We start from the raw sequence: 15,897 nt of genomic DNA, 5'->3' as shown, positions 1-15,897 counted from the left end.
TTTGTATTTTTGTGTACCTTTTGTGCTGATGTGGCACCTTCAACCACCCAAGTTGGTTGTGTTTGTACACACTCGTCTGCCACATGTGTAATTATTATTATTTTATTTTAAAAAAATTAAATTATTTTAAATTTCTATGTTTTAACAAAAAAATTATTTTTAATTTTTTTTTTTTTTAAAATATTCTTATTTTCTTTAGCTTGTATTTAAATTAAGTTAATATACATTTTTTACGTTGTATCGAAACTTTTTTTTACCTTCATTCATTATTTTTTCTCTTTTATTTTTCTATTGATTTTATTTTTTTTGTCTTTCGTTTTGATTTGATTTCAAATTTATTCCAAACGTCTTGTATTTAAAATAAGTTATTTTAAACGATATAAAAATACGTGAAGAAAATCAAATAAATCATAAAAAATTAAATCGTTAAAATTAAAGGACACTTTAAATTATTTTTAAAAAAAAATACATAATTTTTTAAATATAATTAAAAGATAATAGATAATAAATTAATTAAACAAAAGTTTAAAGTGAAAATAAATTAATATATATATATATGTTATAAATTTACCAATCAAAAAATGACATGTGTCCAATTTGTACATTCATCACTTGCCTTCAAGAGAGTGTGCACACTCTCTATGCCATGTCAGCGTTTGTGGTGTATTTATTCCATTTTAAATTAGTTTAGGGGGGAGGGTAATATGACCATATTTAAGCTTAGGTGTGTCTCTGAGATTTCAGTCATAAATTAGTGGTGGCAAATGGCGGGTTGCGTCAAATTTGAGCGGGTTGAAAATGGATCAACATAAAATGGGTAATAATTCAACCCGCCCATATTTGATATGGGTAAAAATTGATTGGGTAACAAATGGGTTGGAAAAAAAATACTAGTTTACCCATATTTACCCATATTTTCATGATTGAATAGTACTCTACTTAAGATTTCAACATGGAGGAAATATTTTAGTCTTTTTTTTAGATGAAAAATGTTGAAAATGCTTCATTTAGTTTTATTGTTTCATAAAAGTAAAAAAAAATCCTAACTTTTCAATATAAAATAAATTTACGTAGTAACAAGGGAAAAATATTTAAATTTCAAAGTAAATGAATAATTGCATTTTAAGACTAAAACATGCTTAATGCACTTTAAGCAATATCAATACTAATACATGATTTGCTTATATTTACCCTATAATTTATTATCCAATATAAAATTAAACAAATAAAAAAATATAATTATAATTAACAAAAGAAATGTACATTTAAAAAATATATTTTTGGAGGGCCAAAAACTTCACATTTTCAATGATAGAAAAAAATAATTAGTTCTATAGAAGAACATAAAAAGGAAGAGAAGTTACAATTTTGTAGTGATATCATGAATTTTGAGTGAATAAAAGTTAGAAGCTTAACCCATTTGGCTAATTCATATTTTACCCATATTTTTATGGGTTGAATATGGATATCAACCCACATTTTACCCATGTCAAAAGTCACTCACCCAACCCATTAAAATATGGGCGGGTTGGACGTGTTATCAAAATATGGGCTCATTTTGTCGGCACTAGACTCATAATCTAAGGGGGCACTTGTGCATTATCCCTAATATAAAAATGTAATGATTATTTTTTAAAAGAGAAAGTTTCACAAATAGCCACTATAATAAATTTAATTATGCTCCATAACTATAGTTTGCATATTTACGGGTTGTAGATATAGTTTAAGCTGTCTCGTATGTATAATTCGCGAGTACGTTTATATCATTAAGCTATTTTTGTATAAACTTGAAATAACGAATTTATACGAACACAAATATCTGAGCTTTAAACATTTATACAAATTGTATTATACAAAAGTTATACAAATTCCGAATTATACAAACGTGTGAATTATACATAACTAAAAAATAGAGTCCCGTAATTATAGCTAAAAGTAGGTCGTTAATTGTAATTAAGACAAACTATAGATACATTAACTAATTAACTAGTATATATTTATTTATTCACATAATTTCTCTTTTTTAAATTGATTAAAAAGGAAAATAAATCGTATAAATTTTGTGGACCATATAGAAACCAAAGCACGTGCCACCTGATTCCTATAATTGAGCTGTCTCTATCTACTAAGCTCTTTACTAGCTAGTACGTTGTTATTTATTTATAGAGACGACATTTGAGTGACTACACTATATTCACTTATAAACTAATCTCTAGTGTAACTTACTTCCTTGATTTGTGAGTTAGCTGAATTCCCCACCAGGTGGAAGAACCGAGTAAGGAAATCATATTATTCTCAAGATTCACTATTTAAACCAAATCTTTGTATTTTGTACGTGCAATATCCATTTTATTTTTCTAATAAGTAATAATTTTGTTGCAGCTGAATTCAAGTAGGCCGTTCCTTTTTTTTGTATGAATGCAAATGGTAACTGGTGGGATGGCGGAGAACAAGAGAAACCCCGATGAAGTCGTTGTTATAATCTCTGGAGATGAAGACAATTCTAAGAATAAAATATCACTTGATTCACCTTTAGCTTCACAAAATTCCACTAGTACAAGCATCACTAAATTACATCCCAAAATTCCAACAAATGAAACTCTTACAAGGAGGAAATCACTTGCAAGGTCAGTCTACTCCAAGCCCAAATCAAGATTTGGTGAACAATCTTTGGCTATTGATGGTAGCTTGTTTGACGAACTAGCTGAACAACAAACTACACCTTCTCCTGATGGAAATAATGCTTCTTCTAGTGCAAAAGTGATGAGTCCCAATGGGAAATCTTTGAAAGAAACAACAACGACAACGCCATTAATGGCATCACCGGGAGGAGTGGATGAACATGAAGAGATCTATAAGAAAGTCAACACAAGAAATAAAATGAAGTATAAAAAAGTAAAATTAGAAGTTTTTGTTGAATGGTTGATGTTTTGTCTCCTACTAGGGTGTTTGATTGCTAGCTTATTGGTTCATAAGCTGCAACGTTTGACAATGTGGGATTTGGAGATCTGGAAGTGGATTGTGCTTGTTATGGTCACATTTAGTGGCATGCTCGTCACAAAGTGGTTCATTCATTTCATTGTCTTGTTGATTGAATTGAACTTTTTGTTGAGGAAGAAGGTCTTATATTTTGTTTTTGGTTTGAAGAAGAGTGTTCAGGTTACTATTTGGTTGAGTTTGGTTCTTCTAACTTGGGTTCTGCTCTTTGCAAATGGGGTCAAACGGTCACAAATTACAAACAAGATTATCAATTACATTACTTGGACTATTGCTTCGTTGCTTATCGGTGCATTTTTATGGCTTTTTAAGACTTTTATGCTAAAAGTTTTGGCATCCTCCTTCCATGCAAACACATTCTTTGACAGGATTCAACGAGCTATTTTTCATCAATATATTCTGTTGACACTATCTGGTCCCCCAATTATGGATTCTACTCAGATGTTGGGAAGATCAAATAGTTCTGCCAGTCAACTTAGCTTGTGCAGAACAAAGAAGGGAAAAGATGGCAAGGCAAAGAAGGAAAAAAAGGAAAAGATTGATATAAATAAGCTTCACCAGATGAAGCGGGAGAAGGTCTCTGCATGGACCATGAAAACATTAATTGATGTAATATCTAATTCAGGACTGTCCACCATCTCTGGCTCTATCGGTGATACAGATTATGATAGAGATAATGAACAAGCAGATAAAGAAATCAACAATGAGGAGGAAGCGATTGCTGCTGCTGTTCACATATTTAAGAATGTCGCTCAACCTGGTTCCAAGTCTGTCATTTGTTATTTTTTTCTTTGTTACAGTCTTAATTTAATCATGTTATGAAACATTCTAAATTTAGTATGCCTTTCTTCACATGCATCGATCATGGCCTGTTATATATCTATTTTGTGTAGGTTCATTGATGAATATGATCTTAGGAGATTCATGATTAAAGAAGAGGTGGATATTGTGCTCCCCCTGATAGATGTGGCCGACACTGGACAGATCGATAGGAAAGCTTTGACAGAATGGGTGGTATGTTTCAGAACTTTGACTCAATTTTCTGGATTTGTCATGTTCAAGCTGTTGTAAAAGAACTTATTAATTCATATTTGATTACTAGATTATCCATCCTCATATATATTATACAGATTGGAAGTAACAATAAAGAGGGCCTATTTACTGTTAGGTACACTAATATGAAAAAATCCAAGAGGATCTAGAAGATTGTTGTAATATAATGTGGTAACTAGTGGAGTACCATGAGAGCTATCTTTACTTTCACATTATTTTCCAGTGGAGAAGATTCTATAAGCATGTCATAAAGGGAACAAGTCTTCTAAGAAGTGGACGTACAAGGTTGGTTGTAGCGACAGATTTAGAATTTGGACGTAATAGGTTCTAAATTGAGAGAGTGAGAGCTGAAATGTACATATAACAGTGTCTATACCATTTTTTAGCTCATATATGTAGGCTTGAATTCAAAAATACCCTTGTGGTCCAGCCCTCCCTCTAATCCCACGCAAAACATGAGCTTAGTGCAATGGACTATCCTATTTTATTATTTTCATATAGGATTGACCCCAAAAGCATTGGGTTCGGCCAAACAGACAAACCTTTCGTGGGATCTGCCACTGATTGGTTTATAAAGAACCACAACATGGCACTTCAAACTTATACAATTCCCTCATGATTGACTTGAATAATTTAGAGAAAAAATGGATAATAAAAAGTGTTGAATCTCATAAACTTATACAATTCCTTCATGAATAACATATATAATATATTCACAGGACTGTGTTGGCATTTTATATGAGTGACATGCTCTATTTATCATGTAATTGTTGTGCAGGTTAAAGTATTTCAAGGACGTAAAGCTCTGTCACATGCTTTGAACGATACAAAAACCGCAGTGAGGCAATTGAACAAAATAGTGACAGGAATTCTGATTGTCATAATAATTATAATATGGCTCCTTTTGGTGGGAATAGCGACAACTAAAGTGATATTGTTTTTGTCTTCACAACTTGTGGTAGCTAGTTTTTTGTTTGGGAATACTTGCAAGTGTATATTTGAAGGTATTGTGTTTGTATTTGTGATGCATCCTTTTGATGTTGGAGATCGATGTGTCGTTGATGGCATTCAGGTAATTAATGACGACATCTTTTACTTTTCTGTTTCAGTTTCACATTTTCCTTATTTGTTGTTGCAACTTGCAAATCAACAGATGACAGTTGAAGAAATGAATATCTTAACAACAGTTTTCTTGAAGTTTGATAACGAAAAGTTATATTTCCCAAATTCAGTCTTGGCCACCAAGCCAATCAGCAACTTCTACAGAAGTCCTGATATGAGTGATTCCTTCGAGTTCTCCATTGATTTCAGGACACGTCTTGAGAAGATAGGATCTTTAAAAGAAAAAATAAAGAAGTGAGTAAAGTGTTATTCTCATTTCTTTCTAGTATTCAGTGTTATTTAATTCCTTAATTCTTCCTACTATTTTTTCCCCAATGAATTACAGGTATTTAGAGAGAACATCCCAGTACTGGCATCCTAATCACAATGTCGTGGTAAAGGATATTGAAAATTTGAACAAGATAAAGATGGTATTGCTTTTCAATCATACTATGAACTTTCAGAACTTTGGAGAGAAGATTCGACGGAGAACTGAACTGATCCTGGAGATGAAGAAAATGTTTGAAGAGCTAAATATTAAATATGATCTTCTTACTCAGGAAGTTCATCTTATTGAATCAAAGTAAATGACCTTAATTATCTCTATCTACAATTATAAAGTATTATTTTTGTATGAGCTAATACATTTTGCATGTTTGTCATAAGAAATTTCAACCCTTGATTGATATAAAGGTTAATAAAAAGCTGTTTATGTTGTTTTGGGTGAGGATATGAGCTGTATTAGAAGATGTTAATCCGACGCCTCCTGAAGCCAAATGCTCAACATTCGATCGGTAATATGCATTTCTCATCCTTCCTTCAGCTGTTGATTATATTGTTGTATATTCAATTATATCCATGGGCAATGAATTCAACCATCCTACTATTTCTGGTAAGCGGCTTCACATTTTACAATAAAAATAAATAAATAAAAAGTATTTTTCACAAGCAGCATCATATCTTAAAAATAAAAACAAATAAATTAAGTAATGTAACTGTCACGATCCAAAAGCTCGAGTCATGATGCTATCTATCAAAATCCACCAGTAGATAAGCCGATCCATAGCCCGAAATGGCAAGTAACGGGCTCAGTGGGAAGAACCCTCAAAAACAGCAGTAAACAACTACATAACATGAAAATAAACAACGGAAGAAGAGAAGAAATGACATAAATATATACAACAATACATGATCCAATCCCACGACCTGGTGGATGATGGTACAAGCTATTAAAATGAGTACAAGCTCTAAAAATAAGCAAAATAAGTACAGGCTTGTCCCAAACACAAAAGACTAGCCAAAACTATATACATATGGAGATAAGTCAAACTAGGACGCCATCATCTCACCATGTATCTCTGGAGGTCCCCGCTGTTGCACAAGATCAACGTTGTAGCCGATGCAGAGTCTACCATGAGTACCAAACAACAGGTACCCAATAGGCATCATAGGACGACTTAGCATGGAAAGTAAATATATAATGAAATGCCAGGAATAAAACAATGTCAAGGGGTTAGAAGAAAGGAACAATAGTGATAAGTCTTAACATGCGCCTCAATAATCTAGCAGAAATGGAACGATAAAGTAAAGTAGCTAACTATAACCTAACAGGACCCTCATAAGCCCAAAAGGCATCCTGAAGAATCTAATAGAACTATAATGTTAGGCCTCAAACCCCACTAATGGAAGTGTGTCTGGACTTGAACCATGACTAAAAGGTCGGTTAGGTCTTGAACCCGATTAAGCGACAAGCCAGGGCTCGAACCATGGCCAAGAAAATGGTCAGGACTCGAACCCGACTAAAGGACTCTGGAAAGTCTCACATCAACCAATTTACCCTAATCAGAGGAACATAATGGAACGGACCTCAACCCCGGCGCTACAAATGACTCACTCATGATCGAAACCCAAACGGACCTCAACCCCGGCGCTACAAATGACTCACTCATGATCGAAACCCAAACGGACCTCAACCCCGGCGCTACAAATGACTCACTCATGATCGAAACCCAAACGGACCTCAACCCCGGCGCTACAAATGACTCACTCATGATCGAAACCCAAACGGACCTCAACCCCGGCGCTACAAATGACTCACTCATGATCGAAACCCAAACGGACCTCAACCCCGGCGCTACAAATGACTCACTCATGATCGAAACCCAAACGGACCTCAACCCCGGCGCTACAAATGACTCACTCATGATCGAAACCCAAACGGACCTCAACCCCGGCGCTACAAATGACTCACTCATGATCGAAACCCAAACGGACCTCAACCCCGGCGCTACAAATGACTCACTCATGATCGAAACCCAAACGGACCTCAACCCCGGCGCTACAAATGACTCACTCATGATCGAAACCCAAACGGACCTCAACCCCGGCGCTACAAATGACTCACTCATGATCGAAACCCAAACGGACCTCAACCCCGGCGCTACAAATGACTCACTCATGATCGAAACCCAAACGGACCTCAACCCCGGCGCTACAAATGACTCACTCATGATCGAAACCCAAACGGACCTCAACCCCGGCGCTACAAATGACTCACTCATGATCGAAACCCAAACGGACCTCAACCCCGGCGCTACAAATGACTCACTCATGATCGAAACCCAAACGGACCTCAACCCCGGCGCTACAAATGACTCACTCATGATCGAAACCCAAACGGACCTCAACCCCGGCGCTACAAATGACTCACTCATGATCGAAACCCAAGCCCAAATCCAAATAGTCCAATAAGGTCCAAAATCACACCCAAATCTCACCAAGCCATAACATAGGGAGATTATGGATGAAAATTTAATAAGGGTATAGTTGTCATCAAACTAATTAAGGATTCACGCTATCATACTGAAGTCTGCTACATCACTTCATAAGGAGCTAGAATTGTCCGAGCCGACGTCGAAGGATTTTCTAAGGCAAATGACTCCAAATAGCAGTTCTTTGACAATCACTAGTATAAGCCTAGACTAAGACAAATAATATCTCGCAAATGTCAATACCAGGCATAAAGAATCAACATGGCATGATTGGCATCACAGACAAGGTAAAACATGCTTAATTCCTCCAAAAACACCTATAAATATAAGCTAAAGCAACAATTATATTACCTAGACATGTATCATGCTAAAAACCCTCTAGAAATTAGCTAAACACCATGTAAATAGAAACACAACCATAGTCTAAGATTTGTAAGCCGTAGCCTACCTCGATGCCAATCACACACGCTCCCAAGTCTATCAAATAAGAACTTTACCCTTTCAAACCAACTCTAATCGCTGCTACGCTATCAATTTAATAATCATGACATCGATATTATCGAAGCAATACCCACATTGCATAATAAAATCACTGACCCAAAATAAAGTAAAAATGGTTTTGTGGGCCCCATGTGTGGAATTAAGAAACTAACTCTGTCAATGAGCCCCAACTAGCTCAAGAAACTTGTGCCTTAAAATTGTGCACAATCTGACCCAAATGAAGCCAAAATAGCCCACACAAGACAGGAGAATTAAAACCACCATTAAAGAGGTTAAAAGAGAGATTCAGGATAACAATTTACTGCAATAACGAGTCCACAACGCTCCCCAACCACTCTAGCTCAAAGTTTCCTACAAAAACTAACAAATTGCACAAAAGATCAACTCAATCAAAGCTTAATAACTTAAGTTATCGAGTTGACAATATGGAACAAGTGAGCTGAAATTTGGGTTTGATATAATTAATAGAGATGAAAATCTTCATCGCTATCGCGAAGCCTAGGGACGCGACTCTGTCCCTTAGAAAATCTAATTATCTCAATCGCAGAGGTCAACCTTCTCAGATTGCTTATCATGACCGCGACAAGAAGGCCATGCGACCCCGATGTGTAGGTATAGTGTCCTTCGCGGTAGAGGTCACAATCATGGAGGCCTGTATTGCGTTAGCGATGATGGATTTCACCTGAACCAGATTTTTGGCACCAACTGATCATCAAGTTCAACAATTCTTCGACGGAGTGCTTAAACTTCGTTCGGAAACCCTTCACGGAAATGAACTATGCCACCCCACAAAATTTGTCATTCTGGACTCAATAGAGATGTTAAAACTTCTAACGAAGGTCATCTTGATAAAAATTGGGTCCCACACCCAAGGATTCATTTTATCCATAAGCAACAAGGCTGCTCAAAATGAGCCAGAAAGCCTTGAGACCCAAACCAATGGTCCATTTAGAACATACTCCTCATTACAAAACTAACAGAACTGCAGTCTAAGGTCACTTACCTGAAGTATTGGCTGAAATCATCCGTTCAAACGAATGACTAGGTGACCAATATGTCAGTCCCAACAAGTCATAAATGAGTTGGGATCGCCATAGGAAAGCTCTAAATGCAAAAAATACACATACAGGGAGAAAATGACCTAGAGGATCATTACAAAATCATCTACTAAAAGGAATTTCGTCCTCAAAAGAAAAGGGTCAAGAAGTACCTAAAGTCTTGAATAGGTGGGGATACTAAACTCGCATCTCATGCTCGGTCTCCCAGGTAGCTTCCTTGACTGGACGATGTCTCCACTGAACCTTAATTACAACAATGGATCTTGAACCCAATCTCACATCTCTAGCTAAAATAGAAATTGGCTCCTGCACAAAAGGTCAAACGATCATCCAACTGAATTGAGTCATATCATAGTATATGAGACTGATTAGGAACATACCGGGAAGCATAGAAACATGGAAAATCGGATGAATAGATGGAAATGTAGGAGGTCAAGCCAACTCATTAACAACATCACTAACAGTTCAAAGAATCTCAAATGACCCTATATACCTGGGGCTAAGCTTGCCCTGCCTCTCGAATTTTATCACACCCTTCATGGGCGATACTCAAAGAAATACCGAGTTACCAAAACTTCAAATCGCAAAGACCAATACGTATGGTTACTATAATTCTCATCCCTACTTTGTGCTAATCTAAGCCTATCTTAAATCACTTGAACTCTATCCAAAGCCTCTTGAAGCAAGTCAATACCATGCGGCCTCCTCTCCGAAGCCTCAAAACAACCAACCGAAAATCGATAACACCTACCATATACGGCCTCGAATGTTGGTTATCGTTATACCCAAACTCTACCAAGGCTAAAAATTGATCTCATAACCTCCATAATTACCACCAACTCTCAAATGTTTGTCCCTCATCTACTGTCAACACAAATAATGAGACACATAGTCTATAATATCTCTCCTCAGACCACTCCACTATTAATTTTGTTTCAAATTGTGATACATATTCACTGCGCCCGTATGGATACAATATCTAGAGTCATGAGCCTAGCAAATAATCAACTATATCAAGTCCCCAAATCTAGGAATGCAAATATAACAATCAAACCTCATAATATTATGTGCATCTAAGGTTACCTTCCCAATGTCACCTTGCAACACCCGATCTCAAATAGCTACTAAGGTATCATTCCCAAACTATCGACCATGAATTTGCTCCAACAATGATGACTGTACTCCAACATAGGCTAGAATTTTCCTAGAATCTTTAATATCAAGGTGAATCATCCTATTGGCTAAAAACTGAATGTCTAAAGCCTAAGGTTGATCTGAATCATAGAGGAAAGTTAGACTACCCATACTCACTGCCTTTTGGCTGAAGGCATTTGCTACCACATTTGCGTTGCCCGGATGGTATAAAATAGAGAGGTCATAGCCCTTTAGGAGCTCAATCCACCTATGTTATCTCGAATTGAGGTCTTTCTAGCTCATAATGTACTACAAACTCCAGTGATCGGTATATATCTCACATCGAACCCCATAAAGGTAATGCCTCTAATTATTGAGCACAAAAGCTACCGCCACCAACTTTAAGTCAAGAGCGGGATAGTTTCACTCATGCACCTCAAGCTACTTCGACGCATATGTAATCATACGACCCTGTTAAATTTATACATAACCTAAACAGACAGCAGATGCATCACAATATACTATGAAGCCATCACCGTAAACTAGAAGAGTCAGAATATGAGTTGTAGTCATCAACTCCTTGAGCTTATGAAAGTTCAACTAACACTAATTTGACCACTCAAAAGGAACATCAAGACAAGTCAATTGAGTCGAAGGTGATGTAGTTAAAAAGCGTCTCTCAACAAACAATCTGTAGTAGCATGCTAACCCAATGAAGCTCCAAATCTCAGTAACTGAGGTTAGCCTAGCCAAATCCCGAATAACCTCAATCTTCTCCGGGTCAACCATAATGCCATCCTTAAACATCACGTTCCCAAAGAATGTTATAGACTCAAGAAAAAACTCATACTTTGAGAACTTGGTAGAAAGCCGTTACTCTCTCAAAGTCTGGAGCATAGTCCTCAATTGTTGCTCGTGCTCCTCCATGCTCTGCGATTATACAAGGATGAAATCAATGAAAATAATAATGAAAGAGTCTATATATGGCCTGAAAACATGTGTCATCAAGTCTATGAATGTCTCTAGGGAATTGGTTAACCCAAATGACATCACTAGGAACTCATAATGGCCATAACAAGTCCTAAAAGCTATCTTGGGGCTGTACGTGGTCCTAATCCTTAGTTGATGCTAACCATATCTTAAATCAATCTTAAAAAACACAATGAGACCCTAAAGACGATAAAACATGTCACTGATACAAAACATAATGTACTTATTCTTCACTGGTACCTTATTCGACTTTCTATAATCAATACACATATGCATAGACCCATCCTTAGTCTTCATAAATAGAATAGGGGCACCCTAAGGTGAAACACTCAATCGAATGAATCCCTTACCCAAGAGATCATGAAGCTGAATTATAATCCCTTTAAGCTCTGAAGGGGCCATACGGTAGGGAGAAATAAATATAGGATGAGTGTCTGGCTCAAGGTCAATAGCTAAATCAATATCATGCTCAAGAGGAAGGCTAGGTAGATCGGTAAGAGAGACATCAGCAAACTCACGCACAATAGGAACCAAATCAACTATATGACCCTCCCTAGTAACATCCTACATAAAAGCAAATAGGCTATGAACCCACTAGACATGTAACATTGTAACACCTCAGATTCAAAAAGGGTATTAAATTTCTATTGTTGCAGGATCTGGTGCTAGTACCGGTGAAGCCACCCACGGCCGTGGACTGACACACGGTCTGTAGGTAGCTTCGTGGTTGGCTAGTCTAGGTTCCTAAATTTTTTTAAGTTCCAGTACTTCCTAACGGTTCACCAGGACGATCCGTTGTCCAATGCATGAGTCGTAGGTAGGTCTCGTAGGTGAGTTCCAGACTTAGATGAATTTTGAGGTCAAGAGTTGGGACCTATGGTCATGGTCCACAGTCTGTCGATGGATCCACGGGCCGTAGGTGGGGTCTGTCGTTGGGAGTCCAAATATTATAGTTTCTGAACACATTGCGATCGACTAGGACGGTTCATAGGTGGACCCACGTACCGTAGGTCCCCACCGTCGACAAGGTCGGAGGTTATTTTTTAAGAGGGGATTTTGGGTCTTTTCCTAATTATTCTAACCCAAGTTTTACCTACTACTAGAGGCCCTAGATAAACGTTTTACCCCTAAATTTATCTAATTGAAATCATTCTCTTAAATTCCTAAAAAGAAGAACAAGTCTTCCTCTCCAAATATTTCTCTCTCTCGAAGTTGAAGAAGAAGGCTAGGGTTTTCAAGTTAAGTCTCCAATTCCTCCATTGAAGTCAACCTTTTGGCATTAAGGTATGATAGTTTTCATCCATGGTGCCCTTTCCTCCGCGGAGTTCCTAAATTCAAAGTTAGGAATCCCCAATTGAGTTAGAATTTTCTTTCATGTCATGAGTTCCTTTCAATATTGATTTATTTGATTGTTTTATGAACTATTATGCATGAATTGAGATAATTTCCATGTTTTAATATGAACCCCCATGAACTTATGCATTCCCCATGTTTTCCAAGATGATATAATGTGGGTTTTGAATCATGAAAGAGAAAATTATGAAGATATGCATGTTCTTATGAAATTAATGAAAATGAATTAAGATTTTCTTTGAGAGTAAAGCATCCATGTTGTTGTTGTTGTTGTTGTGAAAGGATTTGTCATATACACATAAAAACATGATTGTGAAAGGTTTTCTCACATAAAGGATTCTTAGTGTTGAATCAAGATTTAAGGAGCTATTCTAATGAAACCTAGCTTGGATTGGTTGCTTAATTGTACCTTTCCATGAACGATATATGACTTAGCTTGGATTGGTAATATGACGTGCCCTTCCATGGATAATAAAGACAAGTATGTAATAATGACTATTCCATAGGATTTATGCTTAGCACCGAGCGAATATTGAGATGGAAGCTCTCTCGTTAGTAGAGGCCGAGTATCTAGCAGTAATCTCCTTGTCCCATAACTATGTGCCAACATAGGATGTTGTATTACATAGACATTAACTAGTGGATCCACCTAAGCTAGAAGTTCATAGTAAGCCTTGGCAAGTAGGACAACCCTTTTCTGTGTGGGAGACACTAGATTCTTTGTTACTAGATCACATGGACTTACATGTCGGTTAAAAGGTAAATTTCCACACTAATGAATCAAGATTACTTCAAGAAGTATATCACGAACGTTTTAATGATGTTGGCTTGCATTGACCATGTTTTATGACTTATGTTTTCTAACTCTTTTATCTCATGTTTTAGCTTGGTCATTGCATATTATGAAAAGTTCACCTTTTGCATGATTTCCATAATTTATGCATTGCTATCATACTTGGTAAATATCTGTACTAACGCATACTCTTCCCTACATTTCCCTAAATGTAGGGTCCGATGCTCCAGATTCACATTTTTGTGGCTAGGGATTTCATAGTAGAAGTTTGAAGATTGGTGAGTCCTCATGTTCCAAGGTCCAAGCCTTTAATTCATATTATCTTTACATTTCAGTTTTGAACTTGATGTACGGGTTACATATTAATCTTTCTTATGTAGTAGATGGTTTTGAGACATTGACAGACTTCTGTTTCATTCTATAAAGCTCTTATGTTTCGAAATTGTCATTTAAATTCCCTTGAATTTCTATTATCTTATATAATGTATGCTAAGTGGCTTGTGTGTGGACTCTCAGGGTCCTATACACCATGTTACACCTAGAATCTACCTTGGGTCATGGCAAATTTGGTATTCAAACCACAAGGTTGAGAAAGATCCTAGGAAGTCTCAAAAGCCACATCGAGTAGAGTCTTATTCATGAGTGTGAAGCGAGCCACATTTATGAATGAGAGGCTATAAGATGTTTAGGAAACTCCACTTTTTTCATTACTCTAAAGTTGTGCGATAGATTTTAACTCTATAATGTCTCTCTCCTAATCTGTATTTGATGCTCTACATGATATGACCACCCGAAAGGCATATTCTAGGAGAAATGTGGGAGAGAATGTGGAACAAGAGGCTCTTTCTCACGCTCCCGTCGATCCTTTGGCCGAGCAAGTGACTAATGCAGAGTTTAGGGATACTTTACAAGTGTTGGCTCAAGCCATGATGACTCAAGACAATAGGGAGGTTGCGGTTGTTATGAACCCAAATATGGGTACATCGACATTTCAAGTGAGGGATTTCACTAGAATGAATCCTCTGGAGTTTCATGGTTCTAAGGTCGAGGGAGACCCTCAACAGTTCATTGATGAAGTATACAAGGTGTTGATGATCATTGGAATGACTCTGGTGGAAAAGGCGGAATTGGCCTCTTATCAACTTAAAGGGGTTCTCAAATATGGTTCAACCAATGGAAAGAAGAGAGGGTGGAAGACGCAGGTCCTCTTGATTGAGAAAAGTTCAAAGTCACTTTCCTTAATATGTTCTTTCCCCTTGAGATGAGGAAGACAAAGGTGCTTGAATTCATCAACCTTCGTCAAGGAAGTTTGAGTGTGAAGGAATATTCTTTGAAATTCACATAATTGTGTTGATATGCTTCCACTATAGTTGCCGACCCTAGGGAAAGAATGAGTAAGTTTGTTTCGGGTGTTTCTAAAATGGTGGTTAAAGAATGTCGTACCGCTATGCTTATCAATGATATGGAAATTTCTTGTCTTATGGTACATGCTCAACAAATTGAAGAGGAAAAACTCAAGGAAATGTATAGGGAGGGAAAAAGAGCTACGACCGGTGATGGCGACTTTTCACATTCAAGGTCCGATGGATGTGATCGTTCTAAGTTTCGAATATTTTTCAAGTCAAGGTTCCTCCAACTCTCCTTCTAATTTCAAAAAAAGATAGGGTGTCTAACCCTAAGCCTCAAGGAGGAAATGTTGATGGATCTTCATTGTCTATGTCTACTTGTGCTAGGTATGGAAAAAAGCACAAGGGTAAGTGTTTCGCCGACACGGATGGTTGCTATGGTTGTGGTAAGATTTGTCATAAGATGAGCGATTGACCAATTCTTACGTCTAAGGGAAGAGAAAGCTCCTCCTAGTGGTTCGGGTTCAAATGCTCCAAAGCAAAACTGATTCCATGCACTTCAGACTCATCGTGAGCAAGAGGGTTCCCCCGAGGTGGTTACCAGTATGTTGAAAGTCAGCCAACTTGATGTTTATGCTTTACTTGGCCCCGGTTCTACCTGGTCTTTTCTGATGCCATATGTAGCTATGAAGTTCGATAGTCTTCCGGATGTGTTGTTAGATCCTTTTTCTATCTCTACTCTTGTTGGTGATTCTATTGTGGCTAAGAGGTTCTATAGAAAATGTCCCATCTCCGTATCC

At 37.1% G+C, this 15,897-nt stretch overlaps 1 protein-coding gene across 1 annotated transcript; it reads left to right on the top strand.

Moving 5' to 3' along the window:
• Positions 1-2,182: 2,182 nt before the first annotated feature.
• On the top strand, positions 2,183-5,868 carry LOC102581978 (mechanosensitive ion channel protein 10-like). Its single transcript, XM_006350292.2, has 6 exons — positions 2,183-2,275; positions 2,383-3,764; positions 3,891-4,011; positions 4,829-5,122; positions 5,204-5,406; positions 5,498-5,868. Exons 2-6 carry the CDS (start codon positions 2,419-2,421, stop codon positions 5,736-5,738), a joined length of 2,205 nt encoding a protein of 734 aa, XP_006350354.1. The 5' UTR covers positions 2,183-2,275; positions 2,383-2,418; the 3' UTR covers positions 5,739-5,868.
• Positions 5,869-15,897: the final 10,029 nt, after the last annotated feature.

Source organism: Solanum tuberosum, unplaced genomic scaffold (assembly GCF_000226075.1).
Source record: "Solanum tuberosum cultivar DM 1-3 516 R44 unplaced genomic scaffold, SolTub_3.0 scf00121, whole genome shotgun sequence".
NCBI classification, from domain to species: Eukaryota; Viridiplantae; Streptophyta; class Magnoliopsida; order Solanales; family Solanaceae; genus Solanum; species Solanum tuberosum.
The sequence above is the reverse complement of the archived record's forward strand: the minus strand, read 5'-3'. Positions and strand labels throughout refer to the sequence as shown.

What these genes read in the sequence shown, in the direction of transcription:
- LOC102581978 (XM_006350292.2), top strand. Translation starts at nt 2,419, where the DNA reads ATGCAAATGGTAACTGGTGGGATGGCGGAGAACAAGAGAAACCCCGAT. An exon ending in AAGCTTTGACAGAATGGGTG is followed by an intron (nt 4,012 to 4,828) that starts GTATGTTTCAGA and finishes ATTGTTGTGCAG; the next exon opens with GTTAAAGTATTTCAAGGACG. An exon ending in GTGTCGTTGATGGCATTCAG is followed by an intron (nt 5,123 to 5,203) that starts GTAATTAATGAC and finishes GCAAATCAACAG; the next exon opens with ATGACAGTTGAAGAAATGAA.